The sequence below is a fragment of the Chaetura pelagica genome, unplaced genomic scaffold, assembly GCF_000747805.2.
Source record: "Chaetura pelagica isolate M959 unplaced genomic scaffold, ChaPel_1.0 scaffold354, whole genome shotgun sequence".
In the NCBI taxonomy this organism is placed as follows: Eukaryota; Metazoa; Chordata; class Aves; order Apodiformes; family Apodidae; genus Chaetura; species Chaetura pelagica.
Genome location: NW_009953299.1, coordinates 3244630 through 3271068, shown reverse-complemented (window position 1 = coordinate 3271068; position 26439 = coordinate 3244630). Strand labels below are relative to the sequence as shown.

Here is a 26439-nt window from a genome sequence, read left to right as displayed (position 1 = left end):
GCTTCCAGGGAGCTCGGACGGGCAGGAAGCCAGCCGGGCTGCTGGGGTCACCAAAAATACCTGCAGAGGAGCGGCACTGGGAGCAAGAAGGAGTTAAGATAGGAAGGAGTTAGGAGCGGGAAGTGTGGAAAAAGCAGGTGGGGAGATGTCAGGCAACAGCTGGTCTCTGTGGAGGGAGAACATCTCTCTGAGGTAATGCCTGCCCAAGAGAAGCCGAGTTGCAGAGAAGAGTCATCTAGGGACTCACCAACACCTTGTGTCATAGAACAAAAATCAATATGAACATTACAGCTAAGGTTGAGAAGTCAAAAATGTTCTGCTCAATGGAAAGCTGTGTCCTGAACTACATCGTTCCCCCTGTACTCAGCACTGGTGAGGCCACACCTGGAGTGTTGTGTCCAGTTTTGGGCACCTCAATTCAAGAGAGATATCAAGGTGCTGGAGCAAGTACAGAGGAGGGCAACGAAGCTGGTGAAGGGCCTAGAGAACAGATCTTATGGAGAGCACTTGAAGGAGCTGGAAATGTTTAGTTTGAGGAAGGGGAGGCTGAGGGGAGACCTCATCGGTGTCTACAACTCCCTGAAAGGTCATTGTAGAGAGGCAGGTGCTGGTCTCTTCTCACAGGTAATTAGTGACAGAACAAGAGGGAATGGCTTCAAGCTGCAACAGGGGAGGTTTAGACTGGACATTAGGAAAAGATTTTTCACAGAATGAGTGGTTGGACACTGGAATAGGCTGCCCAGGGAGGCAGTTGGGTCACCATCCCTGAAAGTGTTTAAGGGTTGTTTGGATGTGGTGTTGGTGGATATGGTTTAGAGGAGAACTTTGTAGAGTTGGGGTGATAGTTGGACTTGGTGATCCCAAGGGTCTTTTCCAACCTGAACAGTTCTATGATTCTATAATCACCAACAGAATCTGATCTAGTCAACAGTGTTGGTTCCTTCCCTAGAACAAGAGAAGCTGCGTAGGATTCAATACACATTTGCATACAATTGTGTGTCTTGTATATTGCAGTATTTATCCAGATGTATTGTTGGGGCATCGCTTGAAAGCACAGAAGAAGAGGAGGAGGAAGATGAAAATAATTCAGCTGCTGCAATTTCTAGTAGGCCAAAGGAGGGAGTCTACCAAGTAGTGGGTACCCTTTCTAATCCAGAGAATACTAAACCACATTTTGCAGAGGAAACGTATGCAGTAAGTAAGAGTCTTACTTCAGGTTGCTCTTAGACATTAGAAATATTGCAATCATGTAAAACTTCATTAATAAAGTAACTTTTGTTGCTGTTGGAAGCTGCATATGTGTATTTGATTACTTCTGCTTCCTGTGCACAGTTGTCTCTTCCCCACTAGGTTTGATACAGCAAATAGTAAAAGGAAGGAACTCTGACTCAAAATATATTAAAAAAAAAAAAAAAGAGATACAGACAGGACATAATCTAACCTGATGATTCAGAAGTCTGCGTTCCTTTTCCTTCAAAACACACATCTCAAGTATCTCTTTTGTCTCTGTCTTTTATCATAATTTTACTGGTAGTGGTGCTGGAATCAAAGTTGCTGTCTCCCTTCATAACTATTCACTGAAATCAAAGCTTTCACTAGCACTAATTGTTATGAATACCTGCATCTTTTTATATAAAGATACATCCAAAGTTTAGTTAACTAAAGGAAGCTTGCTTTTAAGAATGTAATTGCTTATTGCTTGATTTCATTTTCTGAAACTACATTTGCCTCTAACTGTCTGAAATCTATTATTCAGAATTTCTTTAAACATTTGAAAATTTTGATGTAAATGTCTATACAGCTGAGCTGTTCAATCTGAAAATTATGGCTGGCAGTATAGTCTTAATCAATCCTCTTGTCCAAAGTGATTGTTGGACTTGCTCAAGTGATGCAGACAAACATTTAACAAAAAAAGACGGGAAGTTATTTTGCAAGGAAATGGATTTTTTAAAATGTCTTTTTAATACTGCCAGCTGATTCTTATTTAAAATACCCATGTAAGCCATGGACTTTTATGCACTGAAAATGTGAATCCTAAAATACTATTAAAAGCTGAACATGTTTTTTAACTATATTATTGTGTACTCTAAATTAGAAGTTTTAGCATTTAATGTACATTTCATCACCTTACTTGTACCTGGCATAAAATTTGACACTTGTCTTATGAATTATTCTAACATCTTGGTGTTATAAAGCCACATTCTATCAGTAAATTAAGCTTGAAAATAAAAGTAATTTTGGATACTGGATTTTTTAACTTTTTTTTTTTATGTCAGATTATAACAATTTTTTTTTTATCCCAGGTCTCTCCCAGAAATGAGCTCTTAAGTCACTTGCTTGAGTGTGACATTGTTTTATATAATATCACTGAGGATACAAATCAAATTGAGGAAGCAACATGGGCTGCTTCTGGTTAGTATAGCTATCAGCAGAACAGAAAAATCGTTCCTATACAGCAATCAAAATTTACCAAAAATGTATAATGGAAATTATCTGGGACATATATTTTACTATAACATAAAACTGGGCTCCTTGATGGAGAAATGCTGCATGAATTGTTCAATTAATTAGCAAAGGACCATGGAATGCACTCTAGCATTCACAAGCTGGAGAAGCTGTCATGGAATGATCCAACACTTTAAATGACATATCAGACTAGGCAGTTATTTCCCTAAATACCCATCAACCATCATCCATGTATTTGCACTAGCAGGTGGATAGAAAATTTACTCCTGTAATATTTAAATATTTTTTCAATATTTTATATAATTATTTGAAATATGTTTTTACTTAGAAGTCCAATTATAAACATTGCTAACAGTTTTCTAAAGCCTTCTCCCGCTTGCTATTTAAAGGTCTGTAAAGGACCTTTATATAGAAGAAAAATAAAATACAATAAATTAAATCATTTGCTCTCATTTTACAGCGCTACATGGGGAAATAGAGCATTTTACAACTCCAAAGTCATTCATCCTCATTTCAACAATAATGAGTTGGGCAAAAAGCAAACCCCCTGACCCTGTAAGTAATATGAAAATATTTTTTAACTTGATATTTCCATTTAATGAAAAATATTTATTAAATTCAATTAAACAAAGTATTTCAGTATGTACTTCAACAATAGCTAATAAAATTACTGCCAGCAAGTGTATTCTTTCTCATGACCCTTTCATTCTGAAACACTACTTACTGCCAAAATTGTTAAATTTATCCCACTGGGCAGAGAAGTTTAGGCACTGGTGAAAATGATACAGGCAGACGTTAGGGACTGCTTGGACAAGAGGCAGTACTTATGCTAACCAGAATATGCACTGCCTTTGCCATAAAATTCCACATTTGTTATATCTTTAAGGAAAACATATTTAAATCAATGTATAGAAAAATAAATTATAACATCACAGAATCATTTAGGTTGGAAAAAACTTTTAAGATCACAGACAGCAATGTTAAGCATTGTCAGGAACCATGTTAAATGCTTTGCAGTATGCTTTTGCCATTCTCAAATTTAGTCTTAGAGAAGCTGTGCAAGTTATTGTTATCTGTAGCACTTCTCAGAGTTTTTTGAACTTGGGTAATGCAAGTATGGTATAACAAAAATTCACATTTTTTAAAATAAAAAAGCTGGTTAAAATCTTTTCCTGTGATCATTGAAACTGAATATTGACATTTTCAAAATGTTGAACCTTAAGTATCAGAAGTTTTAAGTATTTCAAATGAAAACAAAGCTAAAAGAGATTTTTTAGAATATTTTTTAATAACTTGTTTTGACCATCTAGGCCTTTAACAATTGTTCTGCTTTAAGACTTGTATACAGTCACATTTTTTTCTTCATAGGAAGATCCTGAGGTTCCTTTTACTGATGATGACTATCGCAGAAGAAAACCTCATCCTAATTTTGTGGATCACATAAATGCTGAAAAACTCATTCTCAAACTCGGGAAAACTGTATGTAAAGAACTTTTTTTCTAAAAATAGGTTGGTTGTTCCTCTTACTTCGAGTATCATCTTAGTAATGGAAATTACCAAGAATTTGAATAACTTTCGTTTTTTCTTGATAAATATGAATTACATCAGTTATTAATAAGATATCAAGTATAGGGAGGACAATAATGTCTCCTGAAACGTAACTATCTACATAATACACATCCCAAACTCATGTAATTTTTTTTTCCTTAGGTATTGAGTAAATCTTGCTTACTATTTAAAAAAAAATAAATTGTTTCTTTTGTTGTGTGAGAGACAATCCAAGCTGGGGCCTCTGGGGAAAGACATGAGGATGAAAGAATGTAGAGGAAAGGGATATTTTGGTTGTTCCTCTTACTTCGAGTATCATCTTTCAGTGCAGTTGTGAAGAAGAGCAGCATCTTTAAATATTAGCAAGCTATGTTAATGTTCTGTCTCATTTAAATACTTAGAAGATGTTCTGGCCACACCTAGCATGTTCCTGGATAGTTCGTGTTCTTGGAGCAGAGGGCTCATTGACTTTTATTTCACCCTATAATTCATTTTTAAATTATGGTCATAGAGCTGACCCAGAATAGAATATATGTTATCAGTTTATATGTGTTTTAAAATCACTTCCTTCAGCTTTATTTATGTTGACCTGATTAGATTTTTAATCTTAATAGAGAGCAGACCATGTCTTTCTCTCTACTTAAGTGCTATTATTAAATGAATACCAACAGTGGCTCACATTGTGCTTTACAACTCAGGAAAATTGATGCTGTTCTCATTGGAGATGGGAGTCCTGTGGAGGTTAGGAAAGAGAACTGGAAGACAATTAAATCCACTGTATGATGGTGTCATTTGCTCATTCTTTGTCCATTAGCAGCCTCCCCTAATAATAATAATTTAGTGTCCATTGCAGAAATTTATCAGGCTCCTTATAAAGGGGGAAACTAATGTGGTTTGAGTATATATGCGTTATCTTATGCTCTGATGAGAAAATATCTCTAGAAATTATATTCTGTTCTAACATAGGTTTAATAGTGCAGAATGCCAGTAAAATTTGGTTTACAGCTTGAAAAATCGGTGATAAATTGTTCTTACTTTTACTGTCCTAACAATGGAATTACAAGACTATGAAAAAACTTTCATATCAGAAACACAAAGATTGTAAACACTGTCCAGCAAACTTCACAATAACTTCTGCCACCAGCAACACTTGGATGAGCTGTTGCCTCAGTTCTGACTAATCCGAAGCACTGAGTCACTACATAACAAAGGTATTAATATAATCAGCTTCTAAATGTTTTCCAGGTTGAGAAGGCAGTGGAACAATATGTAACAGTACACAATAAAGCAATTTGTACCTCTGGTACACCTTTCAAAAGGAGCCCTTCTCCTCCAGAACTCCAGGGGCACCAGCACTGCCTATCCCTGCCCCTGTTTTGTTTCTGTCAGCAATTTGTAACAGGAAGGCTCATAACCATTTATTCTTCTCGAGCAGATCAACATTAGCTTCCTATGATAGCTTGAGGCTTTTCAATTACAGTTTTTGCTAATTTCTACCTCCGCAGCACCTGTGTAATGTGCCTTCTGTGAAAGAAATTAGTGTTTCCACTGACGTGCAAAACCTCAGGAGGAGATACTAAGATTCAGCAGCCATGTCAGTTATGTAGAGAAGATCTTACACCTAACAATGATTTACCTTTACCTTGGTGGCAGAACATCCTGCGTGTGTAGCTTTTCTTTAAGAGGAGCCACTGACTCTGGGGTCCTGCCAGATTCAAAATCCTTGAACAAACATCTGCCTGCCACAGACAGAAGAGTTCTTGATCTCCCAGCTCTGTTCTTAATGTCATCACAGTTCCTGAATCCATTAATTTAGACCTGCTTACCACTTCACGCATTTTATTAGAGTAAAACAAACAAACGTAAAATAATCCCAGCCTAGAACTGATTATCATAGCTAGAATGTGACATCTAGTGGCTTTAATGAATATTACACAGGAACTTGAAGGTCTACCTGTGACTGAACATGCTGTGTGTAACTGGAGTTTGCTTAATGATTGTGTTATTTTTAAAATTAGGTATATCCAAATCATCTCAAGTAGTACCTTCTCATATGTGTGGCTTGTAACACTACATGAATGTTTAGTATCTTTACTTTTTCCAGAGGTTGGTATTTCAGTGTAGTACTCAGTGCCAAACTGTGGTTTATCTCCGCAAGTGGCTACTGAAGAACCTACTGCAAGGTAAATGGAAAAAAATCCTGTGTGTTACATTTTTCTTAAGGGAGAACACAAATAGCACCTCCTGTGCTTTCACAAGAAGCAGGTTTTTCAGGCTGGGAGACATTACAACATGTCCTCTCCTGGGGCATGTTTGCTGCCTGTCTGGTGCAATCCTGGGAGCTGAATCATAGAATGTGTGGGGTTGGAAGGGACCTTTAAAGGTCATCTAGTCCAGCCCCCCTGCAGTGCGCAGGGACCTTTTTAACTAGATCTGGTTGCTCAGAGCCTCGTAAAGCCTGACGTTGAATGGAGCCTCCACCACCTTTCTGGGTAACCTGTTCCTGTGTTTCACCACCCTCATAGAAAAGAACTTCCTAATGTCTAATCTAAATCTACCCTTCTCTAGTTAAAGACCATTGTCCGTCATTCTGTTGCTACATGCCCTTGTAAACAGTCCCTCACCAGCTTTTCTGTAGGCCCCCTTCATCTACTGGAAGGCCACTATAAGGTCTCCCTGGAGCCTTCTCTTCTGCACGCTGAACAGCCCCAGCTCTCTCCACCTGTCTTCATAGGAAAGGTGTTCCAGCCCTCTGATTATCTTTGTGGCCTTTCTCTGGACTCATTCCAACAGGTCCACGTCCCTCTTGTGTTGAGGGCTTCAGAACAGGACCCAGTACTACAGGTGGGGATTTCTGAGAGTGGAGTAGAGAGGCAGAATAAACTTCCTTCACCCTGCTGGCCTTCTTTTGATGCAGCCCAGGATGCGATTGGCCCTCTGGGCTGCGAGCACACATTGTTTGCTCATGTCCAGCTTTTCATCCACCAGTATCCCCAAGTCCCTTTCTGTGGGTCTGCTCTCTATCACATCATTCCCCAGCCTGTATTGATAATGAGGATTGTCCCTACCCAGGTGCAGGACCTTGCACTCGGCCTTGTTGAATCTCATGAGGGTCACATGGGCCACTTCTCTAGCTTGTCCAGGTGCCTCTGGATAATGTCCCAGCCCTCTGATGTGTTGACTACACCTGTCAGCCTGGTGTCATCTGCCAACTTCCTGAGCGTGCTCTCGATCTCACTGTGTCATTGATGTAGATACTAAACAGCTGCTGCTGCTCTTAGAGTACAGTTTCTGTACCCAGCCAGAACAGGCAAATGTATGGTACTGTGCAATAATGGTCATCTTGATCATGATATGTGGTTAGGAAAGAACTTACATACTTGGCAATTTCTATTTTTTATTTTTTTTTAATATCTATAATTTGTATATCAAAAAGAAAATTAAACAATGCAGTGAAATGGAAATATAATGCAATTTAGAAAATAGCTTCAGTGAATTTCATAGGGGTTTTTTTTGTAAACAGAAAGTAGAAACATGAGTTATCTTGTTAACATAATTGTTTTATATAACTTCCAAATTTTAACTCTTAATTTTTTTTTTACAATTTCAGGTTCAGACAAGTGAGTTCTGATTGAGCAATGCTTTTTTTGAAGGAAATACTAGCAATATAACTTATGAAACTACAGGATACACAACAATTGCTCTAGCTTCAAGTTTTAGATTATTTAATTTGCAAACTTTGTATATTCAGTACACAAGTACTCAAGTTTCAGGGTAAGCCAGTATCCCATTTGCAGTACCATATTTTTATCAAGACTTACTTGTTGATTTTACTTCACAGAACAAACATAAATTTTCAACTTATGTTGCTGCCTCAGGACATCAATATGGAAATGAGGAAGAAGTCTTTCACTACTTTTTTAAGGTAGATATCCAACTATTTTTGAAGTCTTCTTGAATTTCTAGGGGCAAACCACACTGGAATTAAATGGATTTGTTACTATAATCTTAAAGATGTTGTGAACAAAACTGATAATTTGAGTCCTTTGAAATGTTTTAGCTACAGTGGAAGTGGTTTACACTTTTTGGGCTCTATGTGATTTTTAGTTTTTTGCAGTCTTTGAACAGTATCTCCATATGTACTTCAGAATGAGAACATTTCTGTCATACCAGTGGAATCAGGAAAAATGTCTTTCTTCTCAATATTTTATTTTTTCCGCAAGCATTTATTTTATTTGGGATATGAAGCAACATTTTAAAAGATAAAAAAATACTCTTTAAGAGAAGAAGAATTTTCTTGTTTTCTTTAGGCAGCCAGTTAGTATTTCTCAAGAATTGTTTCCATTCCTGTAGCTCCATTAATCGTTCAAGAAATTTAACTTTAAATCCTTAATAGATTTGCCTAGCTAACTAATGTTCATTTTTTAGCTCTAGTGAAAAGTAAACTTTTTCTCCTTACTTCATTCTCCATTTGTATTTTCAGGTATGTTGGCTTAGTGAGACTCCTACAATACCTGTTTTTGGAGATGGAAACAATTTTATTCCAACCATTCATGTTCTTGATTTAGCAGCGTAAGTAAAAAAAAATTCCCCTTAACAATAGCTGATACTTAGCTGGATAACAAATCCGAATCGCCTAGAGAGTAGAGGCTTTTAAATTGGTGTGGGTGTCTTTAAGAACAGTCTTTGGTCCTTCTTGCTGAGTCAGAGACTTCCATTTCTTTAGTACTAGATAGGCCTTCTGGAAACCTTGTCTGACTTACACTGGTGCTATGCTTTTAAGAAATTACTAGCAATGCTCAATCTAGAGCGTGATACCAGTTAACAGGCACAGAACTGGATGCAAGTGGATTGTGGACTTTACAGCAGGCTATGTTAGTGTCTTATATAGATGCTGCTTTTTATCCTTTGAACTTCTTTCCAAACAAAATATCTAGCTGTGCTTCTTCATTATGGAAAATGTATATGAAAATGTCATGCTCTGTAAAGTTCTGTAAGATTTTACAAATTCTTTGAACTATTTCTGAAATGCATTTAACAATAAAAACCCAGCATTGAGAGCAGCCCTGTGGAAAAGGACCTGGGGGTACTAGTGGATCAAAAGCTGGACATGAGCCACCAATGTGCAGTTGCATCCCAGAAGGCCAACTCCATCCAGGGCTGTATCAAAAGAAGTGTGTCCAGCAGATCAAGAGAGGTGATTCTGCCCCTCTACTCTGTCCTGGTGAGACCTCGCCTAGAATACTGTGTCCAGCTCTGGTGCCCTCAGCACAAGAAAGTTGTGGACCTGTTGGAACGTGTGCAGAGAAGGGCCACAGAAATGATCCGAGGGCTGGAGCACCTCTCTTATGAGGACAGGCTGAGGGAGTTGGAGTTGTTCAGCCTGAAGAAGAGAAGGCTCTGGGGGGACCTCATAGTGGCCTTCTAGTACCTTTCCTACAGGAAAGCTGGGGAGGGTCTTTTTACAGGGGCTTGCAGTGAGAGGACGAGGGCTAATGGTTTTAAGATGAAAGAAGGGAGATTTAGGTTGGACATCAGGCATAAATTCTTCAGTGTAAGGATGGTGAGACACTGGAACAGGCTGCCCAGGGATGTTGTGGGGGCTCTATCCCTGGAGGTGTTCAAGGGCAGGTTGCATGGGGCTCTGAGCAGCCTGTCCTAGTGGAAGGGGTCCCTGCCCATGCAGGGCAGTTGGAACTCAATGATCTTTACGGTCCCTTCCAACTCCAAACATTCTGTGATTCTATGTATGCTTCTCTGACAAAAGTCTTGGCTGTGCTTGCTGTGTTTCAGAGTGTTACAAAACATAGCAGACCACAGGCCAAAGCATGGCTATATACTTGCCGTAGATGAATCTATGCACACTCTTCAAGAATTAACAAAGGTAAGAAATTTTATTCTCTCTTTTTTTTTTTTTTTTTTTTTCCAGATAACTTTAAGGTTCTAAATGTATACATTTTGAAGAAGCAGAAGGACCTAGATCTTTCTGAACTATCTTGCATAGTACATGAGACCATAAAAAATTAATTTTAAATCCTCCAAACTTCTGTCCTTTGAACAAAATGCATTACTTTGACGTGATTTTGCAGAACTAACTTGCATTATTATCATTAACTGAAGTAGAAATTTTGCCTAAGAAACTTCTGCTGAATTGTTATGGGATTCACAGTTCTGTAATTAGATACTCAAAGACTTTAAGCTGCTTCTCCCTGCATATTGTAGGAATGTATCTTGTTTTCCCAAGTATTTTGAAATTAAGCTTCAAAATAGTCTGGATGATACTATTGAACTACTCACTGATGGTGCGAGTCAACTAATACAATATAATATGGAAACTTGCTCTTGTAAATTGGTTGAATATTACTTAAAGACCAAACATAACAGTCTAGTTTGTTGGGTTTTTTTGTATCAAAGTGTGTTTCATAGAACAGAGTATTAGGGAGCTCACAAGAAGATGCAACTCTGTTTTGGTTCAGGTAAGTATACCAGATCTCACTGAAATGTTTATAGTGGAAGAGTTGTTCTGTCTAAGTGACCATAATGCAACTAGGCAACATGCCTATGGAAGAAAAGGTCAAAAGAACTTTTGCAGTTGTAGTCAACCATAGGAAAAAGTATTATATAAAAATTAGAGCAAAAGACATAAAAATATTATATCCTTAGAGGAGAAGGGTAGAGGAAAATGCTTTTGCATGCTACTTAATAAGAAAAGACTGGGAAACAGAATTACCATGTTTAAACTACAGATTGAGAAAAGCAACATGGAAGACTTCAAAAAGTTATGGTTATGTCCAGAAAATAGAATAGAAAATATAATGAAATCTGGCAGGATAAGTAAAAACAAAACAAAAACCAAACAAACAACCCAACACTTGAAGATCAACTATCAGTAAAAACACAAAATTTATTCATTTATTTTTTAATAATAAAAAACCAAGAAACATCCAGAAAATCTGTAAGGCAAACTGGGAAATTGATGATTAGGTATAAAAGGAGCATGTAGAGAAGACAAGGCTGTAGCAGACATGCTTTACATTAGTGGTCATGGGTAAGAATTTGGAAGCACCTTAATTCTTCAGGATCTTTTTGTGGATAACTTGTTAGAGGATCTGTATAAAACTGCAGAAAAGTAACTGTAGAAAGATTATAGAATTAACTGACAAAATGAACACTAAGAAACCACCAGACCCCTTAAGCATTCACTGAAGAGGTCTGAAGTAGCTCAAGGATCAAATAACTCTGAATTGCTGATTCACACATACGACCTCCTGCAGTTTAAGACTGATAAACATGATGCCAATGTAAAAAGAGAAGATCCTGTAATGTTTTGGGAAATACAGGCCAATATGCCAAATAATGTTGGCTAATAGCCAGGCACATTATTAGACATTATAATAAATGAATTGCATTAAATTACACCCAGATACATGTGATCTATTTGGAAAAAGTTAATGTGACTTTTGTAAAATACTTTCCAAAAAAGTACTTTCAGATACTTTGGAAACCTCTTTAAGTTTTGTAATGTGACCAACAAATGTGGATAATGATGAACAAGTTGATGCAGTCTACTTGAATTTCTCAAAGGCTTTCAAAGAAGTATTTAATTAAAAGCAGCTGAGAAGCACTCGAAGAAAAGTGGATGGGTCATTTCATGGTTATGTAATTGTTCAGAAACTAGAGATAAAGGGCAGGAGAAAATGGAGAGTTCTAGTAGAGAAAATAAGTTCCCTGTGGAATTGTAGAGTCCTGTCTGGGCTTGGAGCTGTATCAGCCTGGGAGCAGACTGGAATGGTAGATGGGAGAGAAATAGCTTGAGAGTTACTTAAATATACAGCAGCTATTTCTAGTTTAGGAAGTCTTTGAGCTGAAAATAGTTGGAGATTAGAAGTGTATTTGAAAGGAGTATTATACAGGCTTTTGCCATTCTTACTTTCATTCAGGCATCCACTAATTGACATTGTCAGAGACAGAATGCTGGAATTTATGTAGATTTCATCGGATTTTTTATGTTAATTTTAATAATGTTATGGCATGTATTGGGGATTTAAATCTATTTTAAAGGGCTGTAGGAGTAACTAACAATTTCTATCTGATGATGAAATGAAAATGTTATCAATGGCATTGATTTGAAAACACTTCCTGTTTGTTAACATAATTAAATACTTCAAAAACCTGAAGGGACAGTGCTGGGAAATAAAATAGGTCTCTGAATAGGTCTTAAGCAGTAGGAAGTTGTAAATAGATTTAAGAACCTTGGAACACTTTTGTTTTGGGTTTGTTGGTTGGTTTTGTGGGGTTTTTTTTATTGCAAAACAGAGATTATACAGCAAAAAAGCGTGTTTAATACTACCATTAAAGTTAATATACAGTCCTTTGATCTATCTATTTCAAATCAGAATACTGATTTTTTCAGGCACAACGAAACATAAAATTTAAAGCATATATCCACAGAAATCATGTTTAATTTTTTTCTAAGAATCTTACTTGATAAATGTATTTATTTTTTTTCCATTACAGTCTATCAGTAAAAATCTTGGACCAGGAAAAACTGAGAATATTCCAGTAGAAAATGCATTCCTGAGCAAAGACTTAACAGTTAGTACTTTTTTCCTTTTATTACTTAAGAAAAGGATGTAAACTTAAAAGTATAATATAATGAAATATATAATTGCATTTTTATTTCAACAGAAGAATGTAACCCTAAAACATGCTTGAAAATATTTGCAGTGAGTTTAAATTTAGAAAATAAATAAATTAAAATTTAACCATCATAGAACAGCCTAGTATACACTGAGCATACTAGAGCACTCTAACAAAACTTGCACAAAATTGTATAAAAAAGTTAATAATGAGGTGCTAAGTTCTGATGGATGCAGCATACAAAAAATATGTTGTATTCATCTATTTATCTGGAATAAGCAGTTCGTAGGGGAAATAAACAAACTTAAATCCAGGTAGTTTTAAGATGGGACTTGATAAATTTATGAAAGAGGTTATTCTCTGCAATAATATGAAACCTTTATATTGTACAGACTAATTATTTAATGGTTCATGTTCTAATAGTTTATGAGAGTACTCAAATGCAACTATACATGGCTTGTATGTTTATTTTTTTAAAAAGCTTACAATGTTTTGCTTTGTTGGCAAACCTTCTTCCCATATCCTTTAATTCTTTTTGTTCTCACCCCTCCATTCTAATCTCTAGCTTAAGCTAACAGTGTTTTTACATGTATATCTTAAGTCTGTAAAATAAATACAACTTTACTCCCTCAGCAAAAGCATCTGGACATGTTGCTTGTAAACCTGCGAATGGAATCTATGTTTCTGAAAGAGATTTTCAACATTAAGTGGGTGGCTCAGGGAGGACTGGTGGAGAACATTGAACAAATTGTCAAGGAATACAAGCAAAGTCGAGGATTACTGGTAATGGTTTGGTGTATACTATTTTAAAATGTTCTTTTCTTTCTTTCTCAATAAAAATGGTTATATAAATACAAGCTTTAATTTCTTCAAGTAAAAATACATGGGAGACTGTTACAGATGCAAAATAAGTGGACCTAAAGCCTGAAAATTGAGTAGAAGTAGTTAAAAAAGAGGGTGTATCAATTAAAACAATAATAATAGAGTTTTATTTAACCAGTGATAAAACAAGAGGGAATGGCCTCCAGCTGTGCAGGGGAGGTTTAGACTAGACATTAGGAAGAACTTTTGCACTGAAAGGGTTGTCAGATATTGGAACATGCTTCACAGGGAGGTGGTTGAGTCACCATACTTGGATGTGTTTAAAAGCTGTCTAGATGTGGCGCTTGGGAATATGGCTTAGTGCTGGGTTTGGTAGGGTAGGGTTAATGGTTGGACTCAATGATCTTGAAGGTCTTTTCCAACCTAAGTGATTCTATGATTTCTTTTCTTCCTAAAACTAGAAGCCTGTAAATCCAAATAAGCCTCCTGATGGAGAAGCTACTGTTCTGAAACTAGTTTTTGTATGCAATATATGGCAATCCTGATACATTTTGCTTCAAGAACTCGATAATTTTATTTTCTTTAAGCTTTTTTATAATAATTGGTAGTTAGGTGAGGATTTTGTTCCTACATTTTATTTAGTGAGCCAGGATGTTACATTGCAGTGCAGCTTTCATTTTACTCTGCTCTATTGTGTAATGTACTGAGCAACTTGCTGTTGTCTATGTTAGCTTAATATTTGAACTTCTGTAATCACATGTATAGGGAAGTGGTTATTGAAAGGTGCAGAAAAATGTTTGCATACGTTCAAATATTGATGAGTATGATAAAGCTGTTCAGCATGTCTAAATTTTGTTCAAACTTTGAACAAGAGTTCAGGAGGTGTAAAACAAAATTCAACTACTGTAATTCGAGATTGTTCGTGAAAAGTCCCTGCATACCTCGGAAAGGATTATCAAGGTCTGTGTTTGGGTCAAACTACTGCATTGGATTATGGATGCATGTAACTAAAAAAATTCAGTACAAAATACAGACATACCGAGTGGCAAGGGAAGAGAACACTAGCTTGCAGCAAGGACAGGGAAGGCTAGCCAGACCTCTGTCCCTGTCACTATTAAATTTGCAGTTTACAGTGTCAGGAGTCCTGAATTAGGACAGAAAGTTACTGGTGTATGAGTTTGAGTTTATTCCATAATATATTTAATAAGTGTGTACTGAAACCTTAACTACATGTACTCATCCACAGGCCAGGTAGGTTGAAATGAGAAATCAGAAATATCTTAAGATTGTTAAGGATCTGAAATTTTTGAGGTCAAAATAACCATTGTGATGACAGCAACTAACCTCAGTTAGGAAATAGAGCTATTGCATATGTATAAAATATCTGCTACCTCATTCCAAAATTCAGTGTGTCCTATCTATGGTGTTGTGTTTTGTCTCTTTTGTTTATTCAAATACCAGTAGTGCCACTATAAATTGGCCTGAGTCCACTGAGGAGAAGCATGCTTTTTCTCCAATGTTGAAGTTGTATATTTAAATTATCTGTGTTACTCAAAGCTTGTGGATGATACAGGAGATATTCAATGAGAAATACATACTTGATGTGAATAAAATTAAAATATACCTTCCCAATTTTAATTATAATAATTGTTGTTTCCTATTATTTATAGTAAAAAGAATGTTCCATTTAAATAAAAACATCCATATTATGTGAATGGTGTTATATCTTAATATTTTCTTTTTTTTTCCAGCCTCTAAAAGTTTTCTTTCATGGTCCTCCCGGCTCTGGCAAATCTACCATTGCTGAAGAGCTCTGCAAACAGTACAAGCTACATCACATTAAGATAAATGACCTAATTTCTGAAACAATAGCAAATCTGGTGTGTTGTTGTTTTCTAATATTGCTATTATTTTCATACCTGTGATTTAAAAACATTTAGCATAATTTAAAAATTAGTTACAATTCCATTATTTTAGAATAGAAATACCTTTTTTTCATACTGAACACCTCTGGAGAATGTACTGAACTCTTTTTGGAGACTGAAGGTAGCTCAGTATCTCACTGTCCAAGAGCACCTTATTTCTTATTTTTTTTTCCCCTTTTATTTTATCTATGTATAAAAGAAATTTGGCTAAGGAATTTCTGAGCCTATTTCTTCTTCTGTCTTCAGGAGAAAGTTGTGGCATCTAAAGAACTAGAATCTGAAGGTGTGGGAGAAGACAATGATGATGAAGAGGAGGAGGGTATAAATGTAGAAGAAGCAGAGGAGTTATTAGCTGCAATAAAAGAAAGCATGGAGCAGGATGCAGGTAGGAAATACAAAGGGCTAAGGTGGCATTTAGGTAAATAGTGCAACACTATGCAAATTGAAAATCTGGAAATAAATTTGTGCTTTAGAACTTTTATATCCTACTGAAAGCAAGAATCATGCCGGGTCCATTTGTATGCACCTTATTTACAAACCAAATACTGGTTTACATTATATAGCTTATATATTAAAAAGGATATATTTTAAAAATAGCATGGTGCTTTTTCAATTGTAGAAATTCCATCTGTCTTCTTTTTAATATGATTTATGTAATTCTTTTTACTTTATAATTTGATATGTAAGTAACAATGTTATATTCAGAAGCATTAGATGCTTAGCCAGATTTTTTTAATAACACCACGTTTTCTTCTTAAAATGGGGTATAATTTAGGTAATATAAATTAATATAATTTATGCAATGTAATGTATATTATAAAATTTAAAATATATATTAGTGAAGTATATCTGTATCAAATTTGCAAAGAAGGAAAGTATTCTACTAAAAAAAAGACTTAGTGCACTGTCATATGAGATTGTGGGTTTTTTTAAGTACCTCAAAAAAATTCTTTACAGTCTTCTGTAAATACTATTTGCGTTTTAGAGATAGCCAAATTGAGGTAGAAGTGTCCTGGTTTGAGCCAGGATGAAGCAAATTTTCCTCATTTTTGCTATCTCTAAAGTGTGAATAGTACTTACAGAAGACTGTAAAGAATTTTAGTCTGCAAATTGAAAAAGGTCCATAAAAATTGCCATTACTGTATTAATAAAGTGGTTTTTAACTTAGTTCTTAACACTTTTTGGGTGCTATAAAGTGATCCCCCTAAAAAATACTTTCTATCACTTAAAGTTTACCTGATTTGGATCCTATGTGTCTGCAAAGCAATGAACTTGTAGCACACCCAAAAGCTTTGAGATCTATGGCAGAATCTCTTGGATGCCTTGTTTTGTCATTTAAAATAACACCTTTTAAAATAGTAACATACCTTTATGATTACAGTGCTTTATCAATTCTTTAGACTTTTAAAAGCAGAATAAAGTAGGAAATTGGAGTATATGGTTGTCAAGTGACAAAAAATCACAAAGAAGCAAACTTTTTACTCCCGCACATTTGCTCAACAATGTAGACCAAGTTAATGAACCCTTCAGTGTACCTCAATTAATTAATCTGAAAATGAAACTTGTAAAACCTACCTCATGTTTCTTTTGCAAGACTATCTATGGGTCTTACTATTAACTGTAAGTAGAAAATGATTACTTTGTCATATGTTTTTTTCCCATTAAAATCTGATTGCATTATGCTAAAAAAACCCTAAGTTCAAGTTTAGTATCCTAAAAGTTCTAATATTTAAATCCTTGTAAACACAAATGTATTTTATAGCTACAAATTTATATTCCTCAGATTTCTGATAATGTCATATACAAAGAGTAATTCAAAATACATACATTTTTTAGGGTCTCAATAGAAGTTTCTCTGCTAAATGAATTAATATTTCAGTAAAATAATTTCAGATATCTCTTTTCTGTAAAAAAAGGTACCTATTAACCTTCTTTGTGTCTTAGGTCGTCTAGATGATCAATATCTTCTTAAATTTGTGAAGGATAAGCTCAAAACTATGCCGTGTAGGAATCAGGGATATATTTTAGACGGGTTCCCAGAAACCTATGAACAAGCACAAGATCTTTTTCATTGTAAGTACTGCTGCTTTTGGTTTTATTGCTGCTAATACTGTTTTTATCCTTATTGTTCTCAGTGCCAAATCAGTTGAAGTGCATCAGCACTGTAATAACTGCAGTGCAGGACACAAAAAAAGTTCTTTTCACGTGGTGCTTCAAATGTAGTTGGGATTTTAATGCAACTTAATTAAGCACAAGATAGTTTTCACACTATCTTCGCTAGCAAAGTAATAAGCAAATATACAAATATAGAGAGCACTTTCTGTGTTGGTTTACTCCACTCAAGGAAGACCTAAGGCAGAATTTCTTCATAATATTTATGAGCTACTTAATGAGGGCATCCATCCAGAGCAGCAATAAATGTTCTGTGATCCAGCTTAGAGTGGATGCATTAGATCACCTACAGTAGATAGGAGTTAAGAGGAGTTTCGTGACATACATTTCAAATTGTGAGCAAGCATTGTCCATGCATCGAGACCAAGAACTGTCTCCATATGTAAATTATATCATGAGGTTTTAAGAAAAAAACCCATACACACAACAGTTGTGTTCAACTTAATATGCTGGGCTGTAAATTACAATGCTCAGCTGATGTTCTTCAGGTTGTTTTACTGACTATTCAGTGGCAGAAAACATTTTAACCATACTACTGTAAAACATTTCTACTCACTGTTCTGAGCCCAATCTTTGTTTTTGGCAGAATAATGTACTTGGCAGGAGAAGCAGCCAGGGTCAGGGCAGCAGTTTTAAAATTGGACACATTTTAAAATTGTGTATGCATGTGCATACTTCCGGTGGATAGGCAAACAACTATCAGTGTCCCAAGGCAGAATTCTGTTGTGGCTGGCAGCATGAATTACTTACTAAATTCTCTAAACTGATATCCAGTTTAGATTAATTTCCAACATTTTGAGTAATTTGAATATAGACAAACATGCATTTTGTACTGGGCACATTTTTAGCAAATACAATGGTATTGTTGTTTCAAATGAAAACATCAATAATATCTTACTTTTGTTTTAGCGGAAAATGAAGATGAAGAAGCTGGAGGCAAAATACCCATATGTGATCCTGTAATCACACCTGGTAAGTTTGGTAGATTTCTTTTTAAAACCAGTTTTTTTCAAATAATGCTACCACCAATAAGAAGTCTAAGATAACACTCCATCTGTTCATATTTAACATAAGATAAATATCTAATTCTTGAAATGCTGCTGGCTGCTTATTTGAAAGTGAACAATTAATCAAAAGGAACATTTTGTTTCAGATGGTGGGTGTTTTTAAAATTCTATTTGATTTCTTTATTTTTAAATTTACTTTAATTCAGCAGGCACACCTTTATTTGTAAGATTAAAAATCACAACACAGGCTGATGACTTGACAAACAATAAGTTGTTAAATTTTCCAGTGTTACTTGCTGCTTTGGCTGCACCATTCATAAGAATTTTTATTCTTCCTATATTTCTTAGATGTATAGGTTGTATGGTAGCTTTCTCAGAAAATCTGTACTATGCTACATTGATGTTATTAAATGACAAGATTTTTGTGCTGCTTATTGCAAGAATAGTCTTCATAGTGCTACAGAAGAATTTGGTGAAATTGGAATATACAGTTTATTTACAGACATGGCTCTTAATGTTCTTGGATTGCTGTAACTGAACAAGTTGAATATAAGTATTTGATTATCAAATTATCTGTAAAGTTATTTACAATTCACAATGTTTCATGTTCAGTTATGGTTTACAATTTATTACTTACACAAAATAGTTAAGAAAGAGGGAAAGCAATCATATATATGAGCACTGATCGTATGTTCTTTTTCACAGAATTCGTTATTTCTTTGACTGCATCTGACGAATTCCTTATAAACAGAATAATAAATTTGCCAGAGATTATTGTTGCTGGAACTCATTATACCCAGGAACGGTTCCTGCAATCTCTAAATCTCTTCAGAGAGTTAAACACAGATGATAAGACTGTTCTCAACTATTTTGATGAACTCGAAATACATCCTCTGCTTATTGGTATGTAATAATAAAAATTAGTAGATAAAAGATGAAGTTAAAAAATTTGGTGTTACAAATTTAACACTTGTAAAGGTCATATAGTAAGTGTATGTATATAAATAACATTTTATATTAACATTGCAGAATACATATGCAACAAGCATTTAAATTTATATCTGCAAAAATATCTGTATACTCATAAGGACTCTGAAGTTCTACAGTTGAACTGTTTTAAAAAATAAGATCTTTAACTGCTCATTTTTGTAACTGTAGGAAATGGTTAATATTAAACTCCAATGCCATCAGTTGGTCATATTTTTATCTTACACAGTTTTGGATAGGCAAGTAGTAGCCCTGTCCAAGATCATGTTTTATGTTGGTGGCAACTCTAAGTGTACACCCTAGGATAGAATTTTGCAGTTTTCTGTTAAGAATCATGGCCAAAGGTTACTCTTCAACTCTAGCCTATTTAAAATAAGGAAACTTACTGGCCTACCAATATTAATTATTGATGTGTCACCACTGTGATGTTCAGTGATTTCCAGATGATTTTCATATTCAGTTTATGGTGTTGACACTCATCTTCAAAGGAGTATTGTCTCAGGTCATATTTAGCTCAGAAACTGCCTCTTCAGTTATTTTCATATCACTGATTGTTGCCCAGCAAAGTGTGCAAGCATATAGCTTGCTGGTGTAAAATGGTAAGGACAGATTACAAAGATAATTTCAGTGAGGAACCTTCAGCTCTTCAAATACTCCTTTATTCCAACTGATTTTCCAATTGGTTTATTTGATCCACAGAATTAAGTAACATCTGATTTAAGCTGAGAGCCAGCTCCTTTCTCAGTCATATGCTGTAGGAATTTAGTGGGAATGGGTTAAAAAATTGTGCTTGATTTGTTAAATATCCCACCTACATTTTAGAAAATCATAAAATATGGTGTTATTAATTGCTTTTGTTGTTATTTTTTTCTGAGTCTGAAATATGACTAGTACAAAAGAGTGGGCTTCAAAATTCTGGAAACCCTACTTTGCTACAGTGACTCACTGCCCAATGTCTGCAAGTCAGTTATCTTGTGTCTTTTCTCATCTGCAAATTGGGGATGGTGACACAGGCATATTAGATCATCTACAAAAAGGCATGTTGAAGTAATACCAGCAAATTCCTCCAAAGATTTAAATTTAGTAACTCCTTTTCTGGTGATCTTTCCTCTCAATTGGCATCAGTAGTAACATCATTTTTATTTGAAAAGTATTTATTTTTGAAGATAAATGAAGTTAATTATGATTGCTGTAATATTTCTATTGTAATCTTGCTTGGACATGTAAGAAAAAAATGCAGTCTTTGAGACCTCAAATTCAGTGCTGACAGAGTTCTTAGCAATACTTTAAACTACTTGAAAAGTGGTTTGCACTGTAATTGTTATATCTGGGTTCAGCTAAAATTGCAGAAACAATGGACTGCTTGACACAGAGAATGTATTATTCTTTTAATCTGGAGTACTTCAGGAATGTAATTCCTGAATTTTTGAAAGCTGTAACAGAAAATTGATTGTGTAGAATTATGTTAGCTTTCTCTTGAATTCATGAGCAGAGTTTGGACTTTAGGTCCAAATCCCAAACACTCGAACACTTGGAATAACAGTGTTAGTATTGGACACCTATCTTCTGCCTGAATTAGTGATTGGAAAGAAATGGGAAGCATGCTTTGCCAGTGTGTTTCAAAATAACTTGATAAAGCAGAGGGAGAAGGAACTGCTGGGTTCTCATCTAAATTCTGTGTTCTAGTTCTGTTTTTTCCTCTTCCTCTGTTTGCTTTCCTTACCCATTTCTGCACATTTACATCTCTGAACAAGTACTTTATCTCTGTATTTTCTGGATACGTGGAACGCCCACTTTTCCTTTTTCCCATGTACATTTTGATACCCTGTCTGCCAGATGCTGTGCTACACTGAATGCATACAGAGCCTAGAAAGCCCTGGAGACAGCTCCCATTTTTCCAATTTTTTTTTTTTTTTAAATTTTCCTTCGTATTGTTTTGTTTTTGTCTTTTTGTGGGTTTTTTTTGTAAGTTTAATATGCAAGTAGCCTCCAGCAATTAAAAGGGAGAAGGAACAAAGGTCTTCCTCAGTCTTTGTGTTCGTACATGAAGCTACAGATTTGTTTTGTAGATATAACACAGTAAGAGTTCAACTGGAGATAGGTCTGTGTATTTGTAAATCTGAATAAGAGAAAACTCTGGAGTTTGTTGCCAAATCCTAACAACCTATTGTGTAACCTGTAGAGGAGACAGGGCCAAAAGCTGATGGTTTTATACAGCTGGATAAGTTGACATAGGATTGGTAACTGGAACATTGAACATCTCTGATAGTTGAGTTACCTCATTTTCAAGTTTCAAAACTTAGACAAGCTGCAACTGATGAACAGAATAGTTGTAAAAATTACTTTAATCCATTTCTCCCTTAAGTCATTTTAGAAAGACAAACTATTTTAGCTGAAACTAGTAGAGAAAATCAGATGTAGAAAACTTTATTCATTTTACGTCTTGCAGTTATTTACTGATGTCCAATGATAATTGACAAAAGTCTTGAAAAGTTCTCTCTTGTATTGTGTAAAAGATGTAGCCAAATATGAAGATCCTGAGAACAGATTTATTGTAAAAGTGATCACCAAAGAACTTGGGGAACCTCGGACTTACGGTTTGACAGATGAAGAAATGGAGATTTTGGAACGCAAAGCAGCTGAGGAACGCCTCGCCAAAGAGGCTCAAGAAAAAGCTGAACGAGAGCGTAAAGAAGCTGAGGAAAGAGCCGAAAGGATGGCACATTGGGAAGAGTGGGTAGGTTAATACATATTTTTTTGATACTATTATTATTTATGAGTTTTAGATGGCTTCCAGCAATCTGTTATGTAAATTCACTTGGAAAGCGTGGCATAAATTCTCTAGATCCTTCTATCATACTTTAGAACTGGGTTACATTATCTTCACAGTGCATTTTGAGGCCCAACTTGAAGAATAGAATGTCTTTTTTTATTACAGACATGGCATTTTTTTATTATGTTATTAGCATGTCTTCAAAATGCTTTTATGATACTTTTCTTGTTGCTGTGCCATGGTTCTTTTATTTTACCATTTATAACTATCTTCTATAATCAATCGTGTTTTTCCATAACCAGTATTCTTGGACTTTTGCATTTTGCTCACTTCTAAGCAGCTTACCAAGTCTTAATTATCACGCCTTTCAAACGAGATTTTTAATTCAACACTGATCAATATTCCAGTCTGCATTGCAGAAATGTTCCTGAGCCTTCAACAGAATCACCTTTCAGAGCTGAGTCCTCAGTTCAGTGAGAACTACCTGATGCAATCTGAGAGATGCTTTTTGTTTGCTAATACTGTAATAAGCACTTGGTATTTAGGCTACCAGACTTCACAGGATTTGCACATGATGCGTTTTCCTTATTTGCACCCAAAGTCAGGTTGTTTCACCAGAAGCCAATTCTTTTATTGTCTTCTTCTAGAGCTATTGAAAAACAAAGTGATCATTTCACAGATAAACACTTTCCTTTACATTTGACTACCCATACACATCTATGGGGAAGTAATACCCTGAAATTACTCACTTTAAAAGCAGCATTTGCATTGTTCTGATGCTGGCTTTTAATTATGTTTTCTTTGTTATCTCTATGGTTATTTACAATTTCATTCAACATTAAATAGCATTTTGTACTCTCCTTAAGCTTGTCTAAAAAATTAGTAAGGGTAGTTGATATATTTATATAGCTACATACAATCCAAAGGCATCTAAGCTTCAAAACAGCAAACTGTGCATTATTCAAAGCTAAAGTAAGTGTTTAAATAAAAACTGTACACAAGTTTATCCTTTTAAATAGACAGATGCTCAGGAATTCTAAGCAACTAATAATTTGCCCTTGAGACTATAGATTTATTTGCTGTATCTAAGTAGAGACCAAAGACCACTTGCTGGATTTATTCAATAATACTCCTGGATTTGAATGAATAAGGTAAATATCTTTAACAGACATTGGTATATGGTTTTACTTGAACATTGCTTTTGTGTTATGCCTCGAATATAGAAAAGCAGCCTTAAAAGTATCATCTGCTTGTTTTATCTATATATGACTCAGGGTATCAATGGAGAAAATGAGAGAAAAGACGACAATGAAAATGTTCTTTAGTAATCTTCTGGCTAAAAGTACTGCAACTAGGCATGGTACTAAGTGCTATCAAATGGAAGAAAGAAAAACTCACAACAGGTTTATTTCCCTACCTATCCTACTTTTTGAGCACAGTAATTGCGTTTGATTTAACCTGAATTGAAGAATAAATTTAGCTGATGTAAACAGATGTAAATCACTGTGGGTTTACTTTACTTAACCCTCAGCCCCTTAGAAAACTGACATAAATGAAATAAAAACAAACAAAGCTAAGAAATGAAACCCAAACCAACCAGACACAACACAATTTACAGTGATTTAGAGAGTCAGGGCTCTCTCTGAATAAAAATATTCTCCTTCCCCTCCAGTTCAAAGAACCCTCAAGAAACGATCTGCATTTCCAACAGTACTAATTTTTTATGTGATACAGTGTATTCCAACCATTTTGCCAAATACCTTATGGAGACAGGGTCACTGGAAGTAAACATCCTCTTAGGTGTTAAAGAGAGAAAAACAAAATCATTTTACTAAGAGGGTTATTTCAGTTTTCATAATATTCAGTTCTTTGTCCTCAGTCTGCTGTATGCTTGAAATTTAATAAGCAGTTAATAGTTTTCCTGCAAAGTTGAGAGTTTTAAAGTTCTGTCCACAGCTTCTAACACTTTTTAAATCTAGGCCACCACTATTATTCAGTCAAGTGCTATTTAGTAGATGTTATAAATCTTATTCTTTGTGATTTTGTTCATTATTTGTAGAGCAAAAATCAGGAGGAAGTGAAAAAACAAGAACAAGAATTATTGGAGGCCCAGTCTGTTCCACTACGAAACTATTTAATGAAGAATGTCATGCCAACACTTATCCAAGGGATAAATGAATGCTGCAAGATCAGGCCAGATGATCCAGTCGATTTTCTGGTAAAGTGATGACATTTTGTTACTTAAATATGTTTGCAAAAGCTTAATGAAAATATTAACGTAGACTCAAAGAATGTATGTTAACATAAGGACTTAGATTCTTTTTCCCTACTGCCATAATAACAACTAATTAATGGATCTACAGTTCCTGTGATTCCTGTGAAAACTAAAAACCAAGCAACTATTCTTTATGGGCTCAACACAATAAATCAAGTTAGGGCATAATCCAGCTTTGCTAATCACTACTAGAATCTACTTCTGTTTGGTGTGTGTGTGTGCTCTACATGTCTTACCCTGCCAGCCCTTCCGTGACATAGAGGCCATCAGAAAGTTGGACATCACTCTCTATCCTGCTTACACCCCTCTAGGAACAATAGAACACGTTACTGTATTGATAAAGGAAAAGTTCTTTGTTACTTCTCTTCACAATACACAGCTAAATTAATAAGTAAATCCTGTAAGACGTTCATAGAATAATTCTAGCTGCAAAGGACCTTTCAGCAGAAAGAAGGGTTAGCACTGCATTCAAACAAGAAGTCAGATGCTGTAAAGTTATTGCTGTACTGCTGTTCTTCCTCCACATCCTAAGAAAGTTATTAATAAGCTGTCACTGGTTTAATTAAAATAAGCATTTTATTAACTAAACAAATGCTTAAAATGGAAACATCAGTGTTGTGTCTAAGGAATGTTTAATACTTTTAACCTTTTTGCTTACTGGTGAGTAACAATGCCTGTAGCTGTAGGAAATGAGATCTTCCCTACTAAATGCATACTTCTGAAGTTCTTTCTTATCTACTCTTCTGGGTCCAGAAATCAGGCCCTACAGTATTTCCTAGGATTTTTCATGGAGTGACAAATGCTGTCATAAATAGCTCACTTCCTTCTCTTGCCTATAATATAGAGGAAGTGACTGCTACCAGGAGGCAGAGTGAGTTGGATGGTATTTTGGATGGTATTTTTGGGGAAGAGGCTTCCCTGACACATCTGCCAGAAATTACATTTTAGAGCCATTTAATACTTTCTGTGGTTTAGTATGAAGCGATGTTAGCCACATTTTAAAATTAAAAACTTGAAATTGAGTGTAACTGTTAAACTCTTCTGTTTACAGGCAGAGTATCTCTTCAAGAACAGTCCTGATATTGAATGAGATAAATGTTGAATCCTAACAGCTGTTGAAATTGTGAAGTAGAAAGGGGGAACATTCATAGTGTATTTCAAATAAAAATAGTTAGTTTCTGAAATTGTTTAGCTTTATTATGTAATCTTCATTTTTACTTCTCATACTTTATTAGTATGTTGAATTGGGAGTTTAATATTCCTTCTACAGAAGTATAATATACTGCACATACTAATACATTTATGCAGCTGTATTTTATGACTATTTGAAACTGTGAACTGTAAGAATTCGTTCGGAGTGGATGCAACATACGTACTTTTCTAAGAATAAAGTTTTAAGCTGATACATAGTGTAATTTTATTTTCATTAAAGTTTCCTGCAATGCATGCGGTCTGTTCCAGGCAGAGCTTTCAGAAACACTCATTATAAAAGGATCTCTTAGGTTTGTGCGGGGCATAAAACAAGCATAAGCCCAGTGCAAGTAACAAGAGATGCGCGCAGAACCGGCTGTGAGCTGAGACCGCGGAGCAGAGCGGGGACGTCGCCCGTGGGAGCCTCCGACACTCCCGGTACCAGGAGCCTCGGGCGGCTCGTTGGGGTAACGCGCGGGGAGTCTCAACGAGTCCGTTTCCACAGCGATTTCCGCCCGCGCTTCCCCTCGCTCGGAACCCCCCGCTGCCCACACACACGGCCAGTTGCGCCAAACGCGGCCCGGCCTCTCTCGGCGCGAGACCCGCCCCGCCGCGCAGCCGTTACGGCGCGCG

At 35.6% G+C, this 26439-nt stretch overlaps 1 protein-coding gene across 1 annotated transcript; it reads left to right on the top strand.

The window, feature by feature from the left end:
- Positions 1–278: 278 nt before the first annotated feature.
- On the top strand, positions 279–25705 carry AK7 (adenylate kinase 7). Its single transcript, XM_009998037.1, has 18 exons — positions 279–372; positions 950–1194; positions 2304–2412; positions 2927–3021; positions 3835–3945; positions 7856–7939; positions 8498–8586; positions 9808–9898; positions 12532–12609; positions 13288–13437; positions 15228–15356; positions 15648–15786; positions 17346–17474; positions 18483–18545; positions 19286–19483; positions 22084–22304; positions 24400–24558; positions 25667–25705. The coding sequence occupies exons 1-18, from the start codon at positions 279–281 to the stop codon at positions 25703–25705; spliced, it is 2223 nt and encodes a 740-aa protein (XP_009996339.1).
- Positions 25706–26439: the final 734 nt, after the last annotated feature.

Excerpts from the sequence above, each read along its gene's own strand:
- AK7 (XM_009998037.1), top strand. The coding sequence starts at position 279 with ATGAACATTACAGCTAAGGTTGAGAAGTCAAAAATGTTCTGCTCAATG. Across the intron at positions 3,022-3,834 it reads AAAGCAAACCCCCTGACCCT|GAAGATCCTGAGGTTCCTTT; the intron begins GTAAGTAATATG and ends TTTTCTTCATAG. Across the intron at positions 19,484-22,083 it reads AATACATCCTCTGCTTATTG|ATGTAGCCAAATATGAAGAT; the intron begins GTATGTAATAAT and ends ATTGTGTAAAAG.